This window comes from Cuculus canorus, chromosome 3 (assembly GCF_017976375.1).
Source record: "Cuculus canorus isolate bCucCan1 chromosome 3, bCucCan1.pri, whole genome shotgun sequence".
Classification (NCBI taxonomy): Eukaryota; Metazoa; Chordata; class Aves; order Cuculiformes; family Cuculidae; genus Cuculus; species Cuculus canorus.
Window position 1 is genome coordinate 66,218,268 of NC_071403.1, and position 18,477 is coordinate 66,236,744.

Consider the following 18,477-nt stretch of genomic DNA (forward strand, 5'->3'; position numbering starts at 1 on the left):
AGCAATATTCACCAATGCATTCAACGTACTCACAAGCACTGCTCTGTGATTAATAGTCCTTAATCTCCTTTCAAAAGTCCCTCTAGAATAAGCCTATTAATAGTGGGCAGTGAAGTAGCAGTTTCATTACTTTGGCCTCATTGCTGAGTAGCAGCAATTTCCTATATCAGGTGGAGCTCAGGCTCTGGCCAAAAGAGAACCCTCAACTGCAGAAGGCAACTGGCAACAATGAAGGAAGTGAGAAAAAAAACAGATTAAAAAAAAAAAACCAATTTAAAGTGTCACAGAAAGGTATTTTCTAGATATCCAGTTGTAAAGTAGCCAAAGATTTTACAGGTGGAAAAAAATAAAACCTCTAAAACATAACGAAAAGTTTCAAGCTGCTTTATCAAAAAGACCATCATTACTGCTGTGATTATCTGGATGGTGATATAATATACAGGAACCATAAATACTGTGATACAACATGAAAGCTCATCCAGAAGAATTGGATTTAGCAGCTCAGATTCCAGATTCTTGCTCAGATACCAAAATTCTCAAGAAAAATCATAAGAAAATTCTCAGAAGGCAGCAATTGTGCTTTGAAAGGGATGGCTTGTGACACATTTTGCTTGTTGCTGTTGAGTCAAGCACCCAAGGTAACAGTTATCTTGGACTAAAGAGAAGGACACGGGGAGAAGAATCATATGCAGACAAGATCTTGCAAAAAAATGGTATTTTGCAACAGAGGAAACTTATTGATGTAAAAATTGGTCTCCAAAATATTAAGACAATTCAGTGATGGGATGGCCTAGCATTCTTAAAGTCATTCTGTGAAGGCAAAGAAAATTGACCTATGACAGTCAGGTTTTAATACTTATGAAAAAGAAAGAAAAACTCAACACACAAGATTTGGTTTTTAAGTTATTATCAATTCCTGCCCTAGCTGAGATGGAGGATTTTAAAAGAGAAGTATTAAAATGCTAAAATGCTTTGAAAGAGATGTACTAAAATGCTAAAACTTGTAGAAAGAAAAAGTCAAATTTAATTATCCAGAGGAGAAAGGGGTTTCCACTAGCTACTTCAAAAGGAAAAAAAATGTGCTGACATCTGAAGATTAACTAATATATATCCTATTGTGTATTCCTTGCACTTTATAAAAGAAGTAGAAAAGACATAATAAATTAGAATACCACACAGACAAAAAAAACCCAGAAACGTGTTCAATACTTATATAGAATACTTCAAATGATGAAAGTTTCAGACCGTCATTAGTATTTAGGAGGCTATACGTAATTTCAAATTACTTGGCCCCTAGGAACACAAGCCATTTTTAAGTGTTGTAGTTTGTTCCTTGCCTGTGTTTAGGTGTTCAAACACTGTTTGAAGTTGGTTCTCAAATTGGGAAATTAAAACTTTGAAAATGCAATTAACTTCTTATACTACTGGAACACTCTATAGCACTTGTGATACTACCATCCTTGGGGATATTTAAAAGCCATCTGGACATGGTCCTGGGCAACTGGCTCTAGGCGAGCCTGCTTTAGCAGAGCGGTTGGACCAGATGATCTTCAGAGGTCCGTTCCAATCCCAACTATTCTGTGATTCTGCACCCAATAGCAACATCAGAAATTTCAGGTATGAAAAGGGAGTAAAACAAAAATATTTTTACATGAAGATTCAGAATTAAGACCCTGCTCTGCTATTAATGGACTTGTCTTATTCAATGCACAAGTTTAATTTCATTGAAGCCAGGCCAATCCATGAACTGTTTCAAAATGAAAGTCATTGAATGGAACCCTTTCACAAACATGAGGAGACACAATAAGGTCTCTGTCTCTCTTTGTAAAGGCAATTCTCCTACCTTATGTTAGTTCTGTCTCACAATCAGCAGATCTAAATATTCCTGACACACTGAAACAAACTATTGACTCTCGTAATTTGATCAACACACGATCATATGTTTTATACCTTCCATTACAAGACAAACTGTAATTTAAGGAACTAAAATTTAAGTTAATACATTTTACTACAGAACTTTATTTCATGTGTCTTCATATGTAAACAGTAGTGTTACTGAAATCATTATGAACACCGTGCTTCTATAGACACGTGTACAGAATAAAAATAACATATTGATACAAACCTGCAGCTTTTCATCCACATCATCATCACTTTCGTCCAGATCTTCATGGAGTAGCCGCCATTCATATTCTACATGAACATGAGAATTAAATCTTCCGGATAGTGCTTGAGTAAGCTAAGGGAGAAAAAGATGACTGTTGACACATATGTTATGTGCAGTACCAATTATAAAATAACATATTTAAAACCAAACAAAAAACACATGTAGATGGAACCTTGGTTTCTAAGTATAAATATTATGGTTTTTTAAATATATATGTCAGTATATTTCTGGAAAGTTACTGCACTGGGCTAAGTTTAAAGAATTAAGCTCTGTGACCGAACACAACACAAATAAATCAAAAGCAACTAGGCTTTTCATTAACCATTGCAGGTCCATCCTTCATTGCAGGTCCATTCTCCATTTTCTGACAATAAGCACCATATCCTATCCACTTTGATTTTGAAATTATAAGTCAAAGAAATTAACTGCGTTGACAGTTATTTTGAATCAGGCTCTTTTATCAAGAAGTCCTGACCTCACTAATCCAATTTTCTTGCTTACTAAAATTAGCGATCATAGCCATCTTCTTTTCACAGTAACACAGAATGGTTTGGGTCAGAATGGACCTTTAAGGACCACTTACCCAATCCCACCCTGCTACGGGCAGAGACATCTTTCACTAGATCTGTTTGCTCAAAGTCCTATCCAACTTGACAATGAGCACTTCCCATCATGGGACATGGACAACTTCTCCAGGCAACAAGAGAGTGGCCTTCAGCCATGGCCTAGACCCATAAAATGCATTTTAGTGATTAGATTTCAATGCGATGTCAGACACTTGTGGATATGACCTGATATAAGCATATAACTATTTATAAGCATACAACTATTCCATCTGGAATGTATTCATGGAATATTCAACTGTGAACTCTTAAATATTCAGACACGATTCTGCTTATAAATGCACAAACACACAGAAAGATGCAACACTTACCAACTCTTCACAGTGAGTATGTTTTAAGCGTTTAGCTATATCAAGTGGAGTCTCTCCTGATTCATTAGCTATATTACAGCAAGAAAAGAAAGTTATGATGATAGGCATCACTTTTAACATGTCTATTACTAAAGATAAAGATAAACCAGCAAGCACATAGTGAAGTACCAGACCAACACACTCCAACATTCATCTCTTTTCTTCATACATAGGTCCACCTCATACCAACCCTCGGAACATGACAAACAGTAGCATCTCAACATGTCACATATATGGAATGACAGCCATGAAATGGCAGCACATAATGCAGCAACAAGATATCAGTTGAAAATGTTGGCATCTATCTAAACCTGTTTGAAAAGCAAGTGTAATGTATAAGTCAATTTTAAACTTCAAATAAACAGTGAATATAGATTCTTTTTCATGATGAAGATTATATTCACTTAACTATGATGAACAACTAAGGAGAAAATGCACTCCTATTCCTGTTCCTTATCTGAAGCAGTGACAAAGATGAAACTCAAGTACACATTACCCTTTTACCTATTTCAATAGAAGCCTTCCCTCTCAGCAGCAGTTTGAGGCACTCAACGTTGTCCGTCAGACAGCAGTAATGCAGGGCTGTACTACCTTTACATGTTTGCTTATCTAGATTGCCACTATTGGAGTACAAGAAAGAAGAAAAAAAACGATTAAACTTATTTTCCTACCCTATATTAATAAACCTCTCTCATTAAAAGGTTTTCAAAGAATAAAATTATATTTGCAAGTACTAGAATTAGTTTTATTATTGTATTCATTCAGTATTTGTCTTATTTGGCATAAAAGCGTTATCAACAACATTATAATAGCTTCCCATACGCTTACCTGTTCTGCACTAAAAAGTCAACTATATGAAGGGATGTTCGATCGACTGACCTAACAGCAAGGTGAAGTGCTGTTTCGTCTTGCTCCTAAGAATAAAATAAATGAACACATTTGTTTCTTGTGATCTACAGAGAAGTACAAACTTTATTAAAACATAAATTAGATCAATTAAAACATATTCAGACATGCTGCTATTAAAACATATCTTGTGAAGACTTTTATTGCTTCCTTTTTGCACATTTAAAAATAAACAAACAGGTTGGAAAACTACATTATTAAATGATTTAAGGTTTTAATAAATTTAAAATATGATAGTATTTTGAAACAATTTTAAACTATTTCTTTTTTTGCTGTTGTTAAATTATATCATCAAAAGGACTAGTGTTCAGAACAGTGTTTCAAATCTTATTTTTGAATAAGAAAAAATAGTCCTTTTTAACTAATGAAAGCATATTGCATGTAGAACAATTTGTCTAATAAAATTTACAACACTTACATGGCCATTGGCCAGTGGAATTTTCTCTGTGAGATCCACACCTTCAGCATATACTTGGACTAATCCAAGAATGTCCCTTGATTTGACTGCTTCACAGAGAGCGTGCAATTTAGCTGCATTGTCAGCATGCTTTTTCCTTGCATATTTTCTCTCAATATACTTGGCAGTAATATAATCTTTTCTTGCGTTCCTGAAATTGAATATAATTCCCTTCTATAAATTTTAGTAGAAGACACATTAGAATTTCCACAAATACATGCAAGTCCTTTGAAATAAAATCTGGAAAAGACTATTTCTCATTCATTATGATAATTTTCCTTTTTAAATATGCACGTAAGACATGCAGTCTTGTATTTCCAGTATGAAGCGTAGCTACAGAAGATGAACTAAATATCCAATACAAAGACAGACCATAAATTTTCCCCTCTGAACTCTGGTGTGAAGTTGAGATCAAGATTACCCAGCTCTGTGTACAGAAGTTACATCAAAGCTTCATAATGCTGGTTTGCCAACAGCATGTTGGCAGGCAGGTTTATATTTATTTGACTTGGGCTCCTACACATGCTGGAAAGGGATGGAAGGCATGGGATACAAAAATCTGTCTTATACCTCTGCACAGACTATCCAGGCCTCGGATTTGTATTCACTGCAGCGAGTTACGTTCTGCAAAGCAACTTCACCACAACTGTGACAGGGAGGGTGTAGCGATTTATTTAGTTTCGCCTCTAAACTGAGGTGAAAACTTAGTGCGGTTGAATCAGCACGAGTTTCACTTTTGTTGTTGATAGCCAACTAACAAATGACTACTATTCTTCCCATCACAGCACAACAGAAGCCTGCATGCCTCCCCAAGGCGTAGCTCCTTAACAGCTCTTGAGACATACGTACACAACATTGCAGAGAAAACATTCAACAAAGCCAGAGTTTATAATCCAGATACTATATAATGGGGGAAAGGAAAAAAATGCGAATAGTAGTAACTGTAATCACAGAATGATAGAATAGTTCAGGTTGGAAGGGACCTTAAAGATCACCCAATTCCAACCCCCCTGACATGGGCAGGGACACCTCCCACTGGATCAGGCTGCCCAAGGCCCCATCCAACCTGGCCTTGAACACCTCCAGGGATGAGGCAGCCACCATTTCCCTGGGCAACCTGTGCCAGTGCCCCATCACTCTCATCGTGAAGAAATTCCTTCCTATGCCTAGTCTAAATCTGCCCCTCTCCAGTTTATACCCATTGCCCCTTATCCCATCACTACAAGCCTTTACAAACAGCCCGTCCTCAGCTTTCTTCTAGCCCTTTCTGGTACTAGAAGGTAGCTATAAGGTCTCCTTGGAGCCTTCTCTTCTCCGGGCTGAACAAGCCCAACTCTCTCAGCCTGTCTTCGTATAGGAGGTGCTCCAGCCTTTGGATCATCTTTGTAGCCCTCTTTGGGACTTGTGCCAACAGCTCTATATCCTTCTTACGTTGAGGATTCCAGAACTGAACACAATACTCCAGATGAGGTCTCACAAGAGAGGAACAGAGAGGCAGAATCCCCCCCTTCGACCTCCTGGCCACACTTTTTTTGATGCGGCTCAGGATACGATTGGCCTTCTGGGCTGTGAGAGCACATTGCCAGCTCATGTCTAGCTTCTCATCAATCAATCAGCATCCCAAGTTCTTCTGGGCAGGGCTGCTCTCAATCACATTATCCCCCACTCTGTATTGAAAACACAGATTGCCCCGACCCAGGTAATCAATGGATAGCACTTGTTCCTAAAGCATATGACATTGTTCCTCCATAGTTTTTTAAAGAAGTATCAGTCTTGAGGTTCTCATTTAATTAAAAAAGCCCCATATTTGATATGCAGACATATCAAATGAAATTATTTATTAAAATGTCAGTTTTAGAAGTATTCTTATGCTATTGATTTAGCATACAGTAAAATTATTAACAACTGTAATTATTAATATTAATATTCACTATTATTATTGATAGTTGCATTCAAAAAACATTTAAACTGCACAGCTTATCATTTGTTCTGTCAGAATAGTGACAATCCAGATAATGTAAAATCAGCTTCATCCAAAGACAATTCTTCTAGGTTTGTTTCCGCACCATTTGATAGCTCTTTTATGATGGAGGAGTATCCAGCCAAGTAGGCAGCTGTCCTTGCTGTGTCTCTGCCATCACTGTTCAGTGTTTTCGAGGAATTCAATTAAGTGTTCTGTCTTTATTCCACACAGTTACGGACTGAAGCCCTAGGTGCAGTTTCTAAACACTAATTGTTCAGTATCTTTCAGGTAAAATCTGCACCTTATTCCAACTTCTACTTTGTGTTTAAATAGCAAAAAATTAATAGCTTTGCTCCTAATCTCTGCCCTTGTGTGTCTTTAAAATTCCCAAGGGGTGAGTTTAATTTATTTCTGTCCCACAAATCATGATTCAGAGAGTTGGTAAAATAATCATTATTAGGGAAGGTACAATCAAATGAAGTTCAATAAAACAGATATGCAAAGCATTAGAAAAAAGGTTTACTCTGTGGCTATAAGGCTACATAGAAAGACATTACAACTGTCCCATGACCTGCTAGTGCAAACCCTAATAGCACAACCCATTATTAAATATTAAATTAAATGCCTGCCTTTTTCAGAAATAGCGGCTCTTTACTTACATATCGCTGCTTGGATTAGGTTTGACCATCTCATCAACTGGTAGGCAGAATTCCATAATCTCATTAAACCCAGCATTCCCAATATTCTTTGCAAGCTGTTAAAAAAAATAATCCATAGCTCACTTAATAAACATGTTCAGTTATTGGCACCACACATAACAGGGGGAGGGCAAGAGGAAACAAATCTGGGACTTTTTGCTTCTGATTCCTAGTTCTACTACTATGTCAGTGATCATGGACAGGTCAGGTAGCTTTTTGCATGTCAGTTTTCAACTGGGATTTAATACATGAACAAGTAACTGCAGAACAATCCATCCAAACATCAGTTCATATCACAAATGCAAAACACTTCATGCTGGGTAAGAACACACATATGAACTGCCACAGAGCAGATGATATGTGGCAACTTCTTTGAGTAGCACAGCTCAATACATTTTCTTCCTTTGAGGATTAAAGTTCTTTTCTAACATAATGCTAAATAATGAATGGGATAAGTATTGGTGAAGTTCTTCAATTTTTAATCTTGAGAGGCACATTTGTACGTCAAACAGCTGTGTTCTTATAAAGACCAACCAAGGGTAAAAAGACTCAGAAAGACAAAAAAGATGAAGCCTTACTAATTTGAATTCTAAATCCAGGCAATGTTTACAGTAAGACACTGTGTTCCAGGAGGTTGTCTCAAACTTGAAGAGTTAAGCTTTCTTAAATTCTGTTTATCCAGCAGCAACTCAGGATTGGAACAAAAAGTGACAAAAACATAGCTGTGTTGGAAGTATTTTATAGTACTATTTTTAGGTTAATAAAAGCAATTTGATTACCAAAAGTTCAGATGTTCCCAGCACATCTAATGTAAGTGATTGCATTCTGGAATAGTGAACACCAAGTTCTCTATGGATTCCTGAGCATTCAATGCAAGTTAGAATTCCCAAATTTGTTGAAAGCCAGGTAGGATCTGAAACAGAAAGCACTCACAGGATTAAAATCTACTAAGTAATCGACTAATTCTAGAAAATACAGTATAAAGAAATTAAATTCTGTAAAATAGGATTCCTGTACATGAATTATCAGGTTTTATGTCTTTACATTTATTCTACTGGGAAACACAAGCCAGGATTTTTTAATGGTGAAAAAAGTGTGGGTGCATTTTTTTTTTCCTTTTGTAAAGGACACTGCTCTCCAAGGCAGCTGCTCAAACAGTCCGGTTTGTCATTCACCACGCAGCTTTCAGGAACTGCATTTTTAAAGCACTAATATAATGGTGGAAAATTGGGGTCACAGGTGACGTTCAAACTGAAATAACAATGCCTACAGGGGGGTTTCTGTATCTTGAGTATAGACTGTAGACTAGGCAAAGCAGCAGTGATTCTGAAGACTACATACAGCACCACACTACAATGGATTCTCACTCAACTATTTAAAAGATACTAAGCCTCATCCCTCCCCTTTTGTTACACTTGCTTGCCTTTTCTCCTGGTATTCTGCATTCTTGCTACAACATTCCCTGATCTGTGAATAAATAATTTCTGAAGATTTAGACAGCTTGGACATTAATTTATTTGATAAAGGTTTGGTAGGAGCTACTTGGAATCTTCTCCCTCAAAGACAGCAGTATTGACTTTTCCCATAGTTTCATACAATTTCTATTGCTGGAAGTTACTATTGATTTATAAAGTGCATACAGCTTCAGATCTGATGTTTTCAGCTAAGTTTCAGACCAAAAAACCATAAGTCCTGCAGTGCTTCTGTAACATAAAAGAACACAGGAAACAGCAGGATTTAAAAAAATAATTTGAAGAGGATTAAAGTAGAAATTCATCGATCAACAAAACCAACACAGCAAACCCCAGCCAGCAGGTGCATTCGTTTCCAAATGAGCAGTCTCAGAGACATTCCCTGGCTCCCTCTCAAAGTCAAACAGAAAAAGTAAAGAAAAAAAGGGATGTATTAGGAAAATGCTTCAAATACCTTAACTGCTGTCCAGTTTTACCTAAATCTTTTGTAAAATATGGACTACTAAAATAGATTCAAAAGTTACAATTAGCAAAATACATTGGAGAAAAATAAGTTTTCTCCCCGCTGACAATATGATACAGCAAATCAATCTTACGAAGGCAATGCAATTAAATTGTTAGCGTATTCCACTATGTGTATAATCTTCATGTAAAAATAATAGCATAAAACATCAGCTTGTGGCACAGAATTTTTACCAATTAGAAATATACTTCATTGAGTCACCTTGTGCTCCACAGTCACAACACACGTCATTTCCAGTCATCCTCTGGACTTCAGATATAATTTCTTTTGTCAGTTCCTGGACAATATTATTTTCTCCTGTGTTATCATCTCCTTTGAATGCATTATTTAAAGCTTCCTCTTTACTGTTTTGTAGCACAGATGTCCATCTAAAATGGCAATAATATTTTGCTATTAAATGTTTTGGTGCTTCTAAAGTTCAAGGTAACGTCTCAGTAGAACACCAGTATCAGAAATGAAATTAGCAAGTAACTCACATTTGACATTCCTGTTCATCCTCTGCTTGGAAGTGGTACGTTCTGTCATCTGCACAATAAATAATTCATATACTGATTAAAAAAAATGATTGAAAAACTGATTTTGCAGCAATCTCTCAGAAAAATCTAAAATTGAATTATGTTTGACTCCTGAGGTCTGTTCTTTACACAGAAACTGTTTTCTTCAGGGCTGTGTTTCTGTCGTATAAGAGGCAGGGGAACACAGTAGTTTTTCCATGTTCTAGACATAACCTCAGTAACCACAAGCCTAAAGTTCTGCTGGGACAGGTGGCATGTGACTAAAACAAAAACCCCATATTTGAGCTTCTCTGTACATAAGAAAGTTAGTTTCCAAATGCACTCTTGAAATCACAGTAATCAAAAAACGACAAAACAAATTTGGCAGACAAAAAGTCCAAACTACAATCAGGATGAGCCCCAAGCTGTTTTAATTAAATCAAGCTAAAAAATTTCAATTTACTACTACTTTTGTAATTCTAGGCATTACCATAGTGTACCAGTAATGAAAGAAAGCCTAACAAATATTAAGCCTACGCAACAAATGAGATGCGATAGAGTTTGAGTTGAAGCTAAAATTGGTACAGTTGATGAGGAAAGCAGAGGTAAAGCTACCGGCAAAGTTATTCTAGGTTGAAAATTCCTAAAGTTTGAAAAATATTCAGATAAAAAGGTACTAAAAGATACTTTCAAATATGGAAAATGCGAAGAAAGTGAGGCTACATGAAAGGACAGTGGTAGATAAAGAATAAGAGATTTTATCTTGCAACGATACAGCAATTTCTGTTTTTTAAAAAACAAGGAATATTTTTAAACTCCATGGTAAAACAAAGGGAAAAAGTGGAGAAGGCTCAGAGGCCAGTTATACCTTTTCATATGTGTGATAAGATAAATAAGAATGCTGTGATAAGCTGATTCTGGGCAAAATGCAACCGTAATCAAGAAAGAAAGTGCAAAAGTAAACAGGGAAGACACTTGCCTGTGCAGAAAGGGAAAAGCTGTGTATTACATATTCAAGTTCTAGTCTATCAATGTAAGTAGCATATATTACATTTACATATAGAAAAGAACTTTATACTTTGACAAAGTGACAAATCCTAATTTGAGAATATAATAGATTTATATTCTTCTCCCCAAATAATCTGAGATATATTATTCAGTAATGTATTTTTATTGACCCCATAAATACAACAGTAAAATGTCCAGTGAGAAAACAATGGAAACATTTTTTTATTATCCCATTCAGTTCCCAAAATTATTCACTTTGGGTACTTATATGTGGACTCTTTATCTCACCTTTGTACCTATTATGAGATAATAAAACTACCAAGGTTTTCAGTATTTTCTTCAGTTACATAGCAACCACTTTCCTTAAATTTGAAGTAGTTTTGTCATGTTTTAAAAGCTTTTCCTGATCTCGCACAAAAGCTGTACCTTTCCAAGATGATCAGCTATGACATCTGCGATATAGAAAGTGATGTCGCAGCAAAACTATTGTTACTGTATTGTCAAGCAGCACAGAATTATACAGTATGAAGGAGTAAAGACAGCTTTAAAAAAAATTGTTTTTCCAAAGAAAGAAGCACAAATTGCATGATGCTAAAATAAGCGAAAACGTAAATTGTCATAGTAAAGGCATTTTAAAAGGGAGGCATTCTACCATTGTGAAAATGTTTAACTGGATTATTGACACATGTGCAGAAACAATGCAAAACTTTTTGATTTAGCTGCAAACAGAAAGACCTAAACAACAAACCTACGTGATATGAGGTCAAAACATTTTTTCTCCTCTGGGTTTGTTTTCACTTGGCAGGTTAACAGATTGAGCTTTGCTGGAGGTCTGTTGGCCTATTTGAAGATAAAGCACACACATTTCAGTACATCGATATTGACTGTGTCTTAAACCACAGGGTAACATCCCAGTAGCCAAAAAGACTTTACAAATGGCTGTTCCTTTAATTTTTAAGGTACCCAGGTTTTGATTTCCTTTTTCTTCTGCATCATGGCTTGTAAGCTACATTTTCTCTGGATATTTTGTTCACCAGTAACTGGATAGACACTAAAATTTTGAAATAGATGGGTAAAATCACTTATCACTATTCTGGTTACCTTACCAGTAACACTTATTTCAAGGGATCAGGTATGACAAGGAGACAAATTAATTTTCTGTAAGTTTAATTGTCTAAAATTAAGAATTTCAGTTTAAAAAATTAGTTGTTAGGGGTTTTCAATAATCAAATAATTTGACTGCTGTTTATGTCTTCAAAGAGAGCCCAGATAACCAGTTTAGCACAAATACTCAATTTTTAAATCTCTGCAGGGATACATTGAAGTAAAACAAGAAGTTTGCACAGAGAAGTCTTGCAACAAACATGCGCAAAACTAAACTGAGATTGCTTATCACCAAAAAAATGTAGTGAAACAAAATATATTCTATAATGATATTTTTCTGTTTGAGTTCCTCTCAGCTATTTCAGTTCCTTATTCAATAAAAAGTCACAATGTTTTACTAAAAGCAAACTTCACTTTGGAAAAGTCTCATAAAGGCTACAAAGACTTTTCAAAGGGCATGTCTGTGCTAGTCTCTTCTTTCCGATAACCTGCCTGTCCTACAGATCTACGGCAGGACCAGTATGACATTACGTTTGCAACCTTGACTTAGGGAATGGTTTGCACTTGCTACCATGGATAACTAGTTTCACTCTTCTTTTAGAATCATTAAAATCAGAAAACAGATTTAACTAGAGGAGTTCAGTTGCAGACAATATTATCTGAAAAATAATAATTCATTTGAATCTTTAGGAAAGTACTGTTACAAAGACATCAATATACATTAATGCCTTACACACATATTGTTATGTTCTAACAATTTCAATCTATCAAGTTGCTAAAACAAGATTTAATCATCTAAACAAGAACCATTATCAAATGAAGCTGAACTAACACACAATATAGTAACTTGCAATGATTCATAAGAAATGTACATCTTCTCAATCTCTTCTAAATTTATCAATGAAAACAGTTCATTCAAAAAAAAAAAAAAAGGGTGGGAACAAGTCTGACGAGTACAGAGTGCCTTTAAACAATCTGATAAAAACGATGTACGTGGCCAAAAGAACATCATCATCACTATGTCTGAAGACCAGAAGAAAATCAAAACCATGAAGAAACATAAGGGAAACAATTATGGTTGGTTTTTTCCCTGTTTAAAAAAGGAAAAAAGAAAAAAAAAAAAGACAGCATGGTGTCCTTGAAAATGAGCTGCTGCTCATGCTTTGCTCAACATAAGCAGCAGACTGAAGAAAGTCAAGCATGCACTGAAACAACAAACCTGCAGGTCACTTGCTGGGCAATTTAAAACAAATTGTACCCAAGAGAGGTTTTGGAGTCAGCAAGATGACAATTAATTGACAACCACATTGTATCCTCTGCCTAGTAAACAGCTTTTCAAATTCCAGGCATTCCTTTTACTAGTAAAAGTGCATACAGTTTTCATTATTTTAGCCTATCAAAACCAAGAGTTCTTTGTAACTTGCAGCACAGCAGAAAACATCTTGAAAATGCCACAGCTTGGGCTCATTTTCTTCGTTATATTTAAATATACTAATTATCCAAAGCACTAAGGCTACCAGCATTTACATTTTTAATGTAACTGTTTATCCAAGAAGTGTCCAGAAGCTGCCTATAATGAAAATACAAAATAAAGCAAACAAAAATCAATACATACGTATTTGGTAAATAAGCTGCTGGGCAACCCATATATACCTCTCTCAGAGGCTCTAAGAGAATGTAAAAATGCAACTAAATTCAGGTTAAGAACTAATTCATTTGCCCCAGGACTTTGGATCTGAAGTGCACTCAGGACTTAACTAGTTTTCTATAACTTGTGAAATATGAAGTTGTAAATGGATCCGTTAAAATGCTTCAGAGATCTGAAGGACCTATATAGAACTCGTGTCTCTGCATAGGAGAATGCAGTGTATGAACTCTGTATCAGGATTTGAGAACCCAAAGAAATAGCTGCAGCAACCTAAAGCGTATCCTGAGCCAATCTGCTGATCTTGGAATCTGAACATATTCTAAAGCTTTTACCTGAGAACCTCCTAACCTGAAGTCAGCATTAACAAGGGTATTAAACAACCCTGGCATCTTTGCATGTGGCTGGTACCACCACATTCCTGCTTTTATCTTGTGGCCAAATAACAGCCTCTCCCCACCTGCCTCCCCAACACGTGCCCGTTCCTTCGTGGACAAAGTGACTCCATCATACAGCAGCGCTGCTGGGGAGCAGTTAGAGCCTCAAGACAAAGGGAGGCACAGCTGTATAAATTCCTTAGCCAGCCTGAACCAGACTCTTAGCAGAATTAGAAGATACTAGACGTAGAAAAAGGTAACAAATGTGTATTTGCAATTACATTATTTGTTTGAAACTTCTTGGTTTCATTTTCCTGCTCAAGTCCCTGATTAGACAATTAAATTTCATATCACTAGTGAATTTTTGGACATTCACATTAACACACCAACACTCCGAAAGAACGTGCTACCACTTCTCACACCCTACACGCAGATTTCTGCAGCCACTTGTGTTAGGTTCCTGGAGAAACCGTAACCCTCCATCTACCAAAACTGACTTCTTATGGGTTCTGCCAAAAAACAGTAAGAGGAGGAATCAAAAGGTGAGGTCTCCAAGACAAAACCGAGTGCCACGATACAGAGCTCATTTTTACAAAAGGCACAAGCAAATGCATCCACTTACTTACTCAACAGACAGTTTGACTGATTTAATCATGCATTTTTTCTGGATATCACACTGATTTACTTAAGAATCGAAACACTGAATTGGATTCTTTTGCCTTCAGATTGTCCTGTTAATTATAATGGTAGATTAAAGCTTCCAGCAATAAAGAATAAAAAAGAAAGATTCCTGGATAATGACTCTCTTGTATTCTTTTTTTTGCAAACAACCAGCAAATTCCACTTAGGCTCTTTAAACACAAATTAACTTTGAGAAATCCAAGGTTCCTCAGATGTACATTTTTATGTTGTGACTTCTTGATGCAGAAGCCACTTAGGAATTCCTATTTACATGGCTCTATCTGCTTCTATCATTGTGTTTTCATCCACATGCATTCAAATTGCAGTCAGGTAGATGTCAGAAAACCTCCAACTGCTAATAATCACACAAAGAAGCAGTGTCTGATTTTCCATCAACCACTACCTTGCACACTGCACTATGAATGCTAATTTCTTTCAGGCTTTTAGATGCCCAGAGGTCTAACTTCTGCACGTAAGCCGACGTAGACACAGGTAGTCAGCATTACAGCTTGGTGACTGACATAAAACCAGCTATATTCTCCCTACCCATACCAGGAGAGCACTTGGCAAGGAAGTTTAAGTCAGAATGCAGCATCTGCAACTGCCTGAAGATAGCTGTTCTAGAAACAACTAAAACAGAGTCATAAAAAGAGAGACTACATGACCAAATAACAGAAATCCATGAAGAATACTCGCCCTTTAAAGTAAAGCACTTACGAATTTGTACTCGATAAAGCAAACAACACTGACAACTGAATTTCTGAGATGGGTTCATTTTGAGGAACAGATGAGAAGAGAGAATGACACATTGTATTTTAAAGATCAAGAGATATCAACCCTAAGAAAGCTTGGAAATCAATGCTGTTGCTTCAAAGTCTCAGAAGACATTCAGAGCAGCCCAGAAAATTCTTAACACATAGAAACAGAAATGTCTTTCCTTTTCCATGCCTATGAAACAAGCAGTAATTTTTGGCACAAAACTGCTATCAATACATAAGGAGAAATTGAATAAATACGTAAAAACCCACTTTTTCAAAATCTCTTCTAAAATAAGAAGGTACTCAAATCTTGTAACATAAAAAAGATCAAGAGTGCACTCGTGAAACACACTTCAAGCGTGTGTTCAGGTATGTATCTACCTTAGCAACTGATTTCCTGCTATGGCTCCGCTGACTGCAATAAGAACCTACTGCTTCTAAAAACGTTAGACCATCTGGTAGATAGCTTATAAAAAGAGAAGAACAACAGTGTATTGATAGACTTGGTAACTCTGCTTGCAAGTGAAAGTGGATCCTGTAGCGTCTGCCAGCTCTGAGCTGCCCTGGCTGTACTTCTACTGGTACCACCACAGCACGTCCAACATCAAGTGCATTTACAGCACACGGAGACACCAGTATAGAAACACTGACAGGCTTCTCTCTGATGAAGACGCACTCGTATGCACTCAACTAAGAAAACGGATAAATCAGTGGACAATTCCAAAGCCACAGTAATGACTCTGCTTCACAGGCCTGTTTTTGCACTTCTCCTCAACTCCTGGTTATCAATTCAGACGGCAACAGCTTGTGGTTAGATGCACAAATGAGAGATTGATTCATTTTTGCTGCCAGGGTCAACTTGTAGTCATAGCAACAGGCATAACAGGATGAAGAACAGAATGGTTCATAACAGGATCAAGAAACAGGACTGTTTACTAGACTAAGAATGGGAAATACTGTCACTGAGTTCATTTCTGCCTTCAGAAACTTCCTTAAACGTTTTGAGAAACATAAAAAGAGAAAACTTACAGGAAAGCAAAACCAGCTGAGTTCAGAGGTCCAAAATATGAAAGTATAAAATTTTTAGAATTTAAGTATAAATATGGAAAGTTTGTTAACATGTTTGAAATACTGGTAGCAAAGGAAGAGGGACTTCTAACTCTCTATCTCTTGTCATTCTGGTAGAAGTTCCATTCAGAGTTGATTTTTTTTTCTCAACAGCTACTCCCTAGGAAAGCAACCTTCATAACAGATACCCCGACAGCAGCAAAGCCGGGGGAGAGAACAGATTCAGCATTCTCTCAGTTTGTCCTGCAAATATAAAGAGCTGTTTAACCCATCTATAACAGATGGCTCAATGCCCAACCATATCTATCAAAAAAAAACCAAGTTAGAATCTGTGTTTTCAGATAGTCTGGTAAAATATGAACAGTTTCCATGAACTAAATGAGTCATTAAAAAAAGCCTCTTTTTTGCCATTAACAGTCATGAGCATTAACAGTTGTATTTTTAGATGTGTATGTCTTGATAGACTGCCTTAAAAAATATATCCATCATATTCAAAACACTGCATCAGGAATGTAGCTAATTCCAAATTATAAATATAGACCAGCATAGCTTGCTTTTTTGTATTAGCAACCATGTACATAAAATACTGTAAACAAATACTTACTGTACCATGGGAAATTGTAAGAAAACCATTTTTAACTGAGCACTTCCTTTTTTGCCACACTTTTCTGATTCTGGTTTAAAGGGAGGGAAGAAAAAAAAAAGGCAACTCAGTTTTTAATATACTTATTATTACATTGCTTCAGCTCTTAGGACCCAGGGATTTTTTTTCCTCTGTAGAATCCAGCAGTACTTACCCATCACTTTTCTTGTACAGGCTACCATTTCGTTCAGTGCCATGTTCCTTGTTTCCCTGAGGCTGATGTAAACTGTACGCTGTACTCTGACGAATCTGAGAATCCTTAAATATACAGAACAGCAATTTGTAATGCATTCCACACTTTCTCAACTAATATATTCCCCCTACTAATGAGTGTCAGAGGCTTCCCTTCCTGCCCTAATCCTACAAGCCAAATGAAGCACATCTTTCCTCAATGACAGAGAACAAGATCCATATCTTTTTTCAGACGGCACAAAAAAAACCTTTGAGAAGTGGCCGTTATCCGCACCTGCCCAACTCCTTCTACTTGCTTTTATTTAGCTTTACTACTGGCTTTGATACATGTTTTTTTTAACCCTCAAATTAATTGAGCAGCTGGCTTTCCAACTCATGCAAACACTGCAGCGTACAAACACTAAAGCTTATTATTACCTGAAATTCCCAGTGCACCCTTCCATTGTAAAAAAAAAAATACATAAATAAATCTGAAGAAGTGGTTTTCCTTGTGGAAGCTGAGTCAAGTTACTCTCTGAAAAGCAGAAGAGACCTCCTGGAAACATAGTTCAGGAGGCATACAGGAAAACTGAAAAGTTATTTTCATCAGAACAATTTAAACCAAAATATCTTGAATATAGTAGAATTCTGGGACAGGAAATGTCAAGGATTAACCAAACCTTTCTCAGTGTTCTCAAAACTACCCAGATGCAGGACCCACTGCTGCAAGAGTCCAGCTTCTTAAAAAATAAGAGCCTGATAATGAGGAATCTGATGTGTCCAGCTGCATTCGCAGTAGCAACACAATGGGATGGACTTCTGAAAGCATACAGTAACAATAGCCAGTATTTATAATATTCATTGTTTTGTTTTCTACGGTCTTTGCTCTAGAGACGTAAATAAACCTCTGTTATGTATGGCAGATAATATAAGCATAGCAAGGAAAAAAACAGAAAGAAAGCAGCTCACTTAAATGACTAAGCTATTCTAAGCAAAAACTTAAGAGCTATTAAGGAATAAACTTACTGATTTGATAAAAATCTCTTTTGCTAAAAAGGTGAGATAATGTGTCTCAAGATATACTAGGAGTATAATCACACGATAAATCATTTTGGGTTTTCAGAGTGTGCACATGATAAAACTTACAGTGGTCCAAAAAGTACAAATCAAGAAGATAGTTTCTCTCTAATTACAATTAGCTTCATACACTTTATTAGCCTAAGTATAAGACATGTATGGATATAAGCAGGGGAAAAAGGCCAACTAAAACTAAGAACGCATACCCTTGGACTGTGCTTTTCCCCAGGGAATACCAGCTCAGATGGAATGCTGCTTCTTTACAAGTTCCAGCAGCACATTCTGCTACCAA

General features: G+C 36.4%; 1 protein-coding gene across 3 annotated transcripts in view; it reads right to left on the minus strand.

Moving 5' to 3' along the window:
• The window catches only part of ASAP2 (ArfGAP with SH3 domain, ankyrin repeat and PH domain 2), a 91,583-nt gene that overhangs the window by 16,987 nt on the left and 56,119 nt on the right, over positions 1-18,477 (minus strand). For all 3 annotated transcript variants that reach the window (XM_054061462.1, XM_054061461.1, XM_054061463.1), the window contains exons 10-21: positions 17,092-17,195; positions 16,899-16,968; positions 11,414-11,501; positions 9,636-9,684; positions 9,361-9,527; positions 7,944-8,077; positions 7,126-7,220; positions 4,465-4,654; positions 3,969-4,054; positions 3,645-3,760; positions 3,102-3,169; positions 2,126-2,239 (exon numbers count right to left, since the gene is read on the minus strand). In XM_054061462.1, the coding sequence (XP_053917437.1) occupies positions 2,126-2,239; positions 3,102-3,169; positions 3,645-3,760; positions 3,969-4,054; positions 4,465-4,654; positions 7,126-7,220; positions 7,944-8,077; positions 9,361-9,527; positions 9,636-9,684; positions 11,414-11,501; positions 16,899-16,968; positions 17,092-17,195 (1,281 nt within the window). The remainder of the gene's footprint in view (positions 1-2,125; positions 2,240-3,101; positions 3,170-3,644; positions 3,761-3,968; positions 4,055-4,464; positions 4,655-7,125; positions 7,221-7,943; positions 8,078-9,360; positions 9,528-9,635; positions 9,685-11,413; positions 11,502-16,898; positions 16,969-17,091; positions 17,196-18,477) is intronic.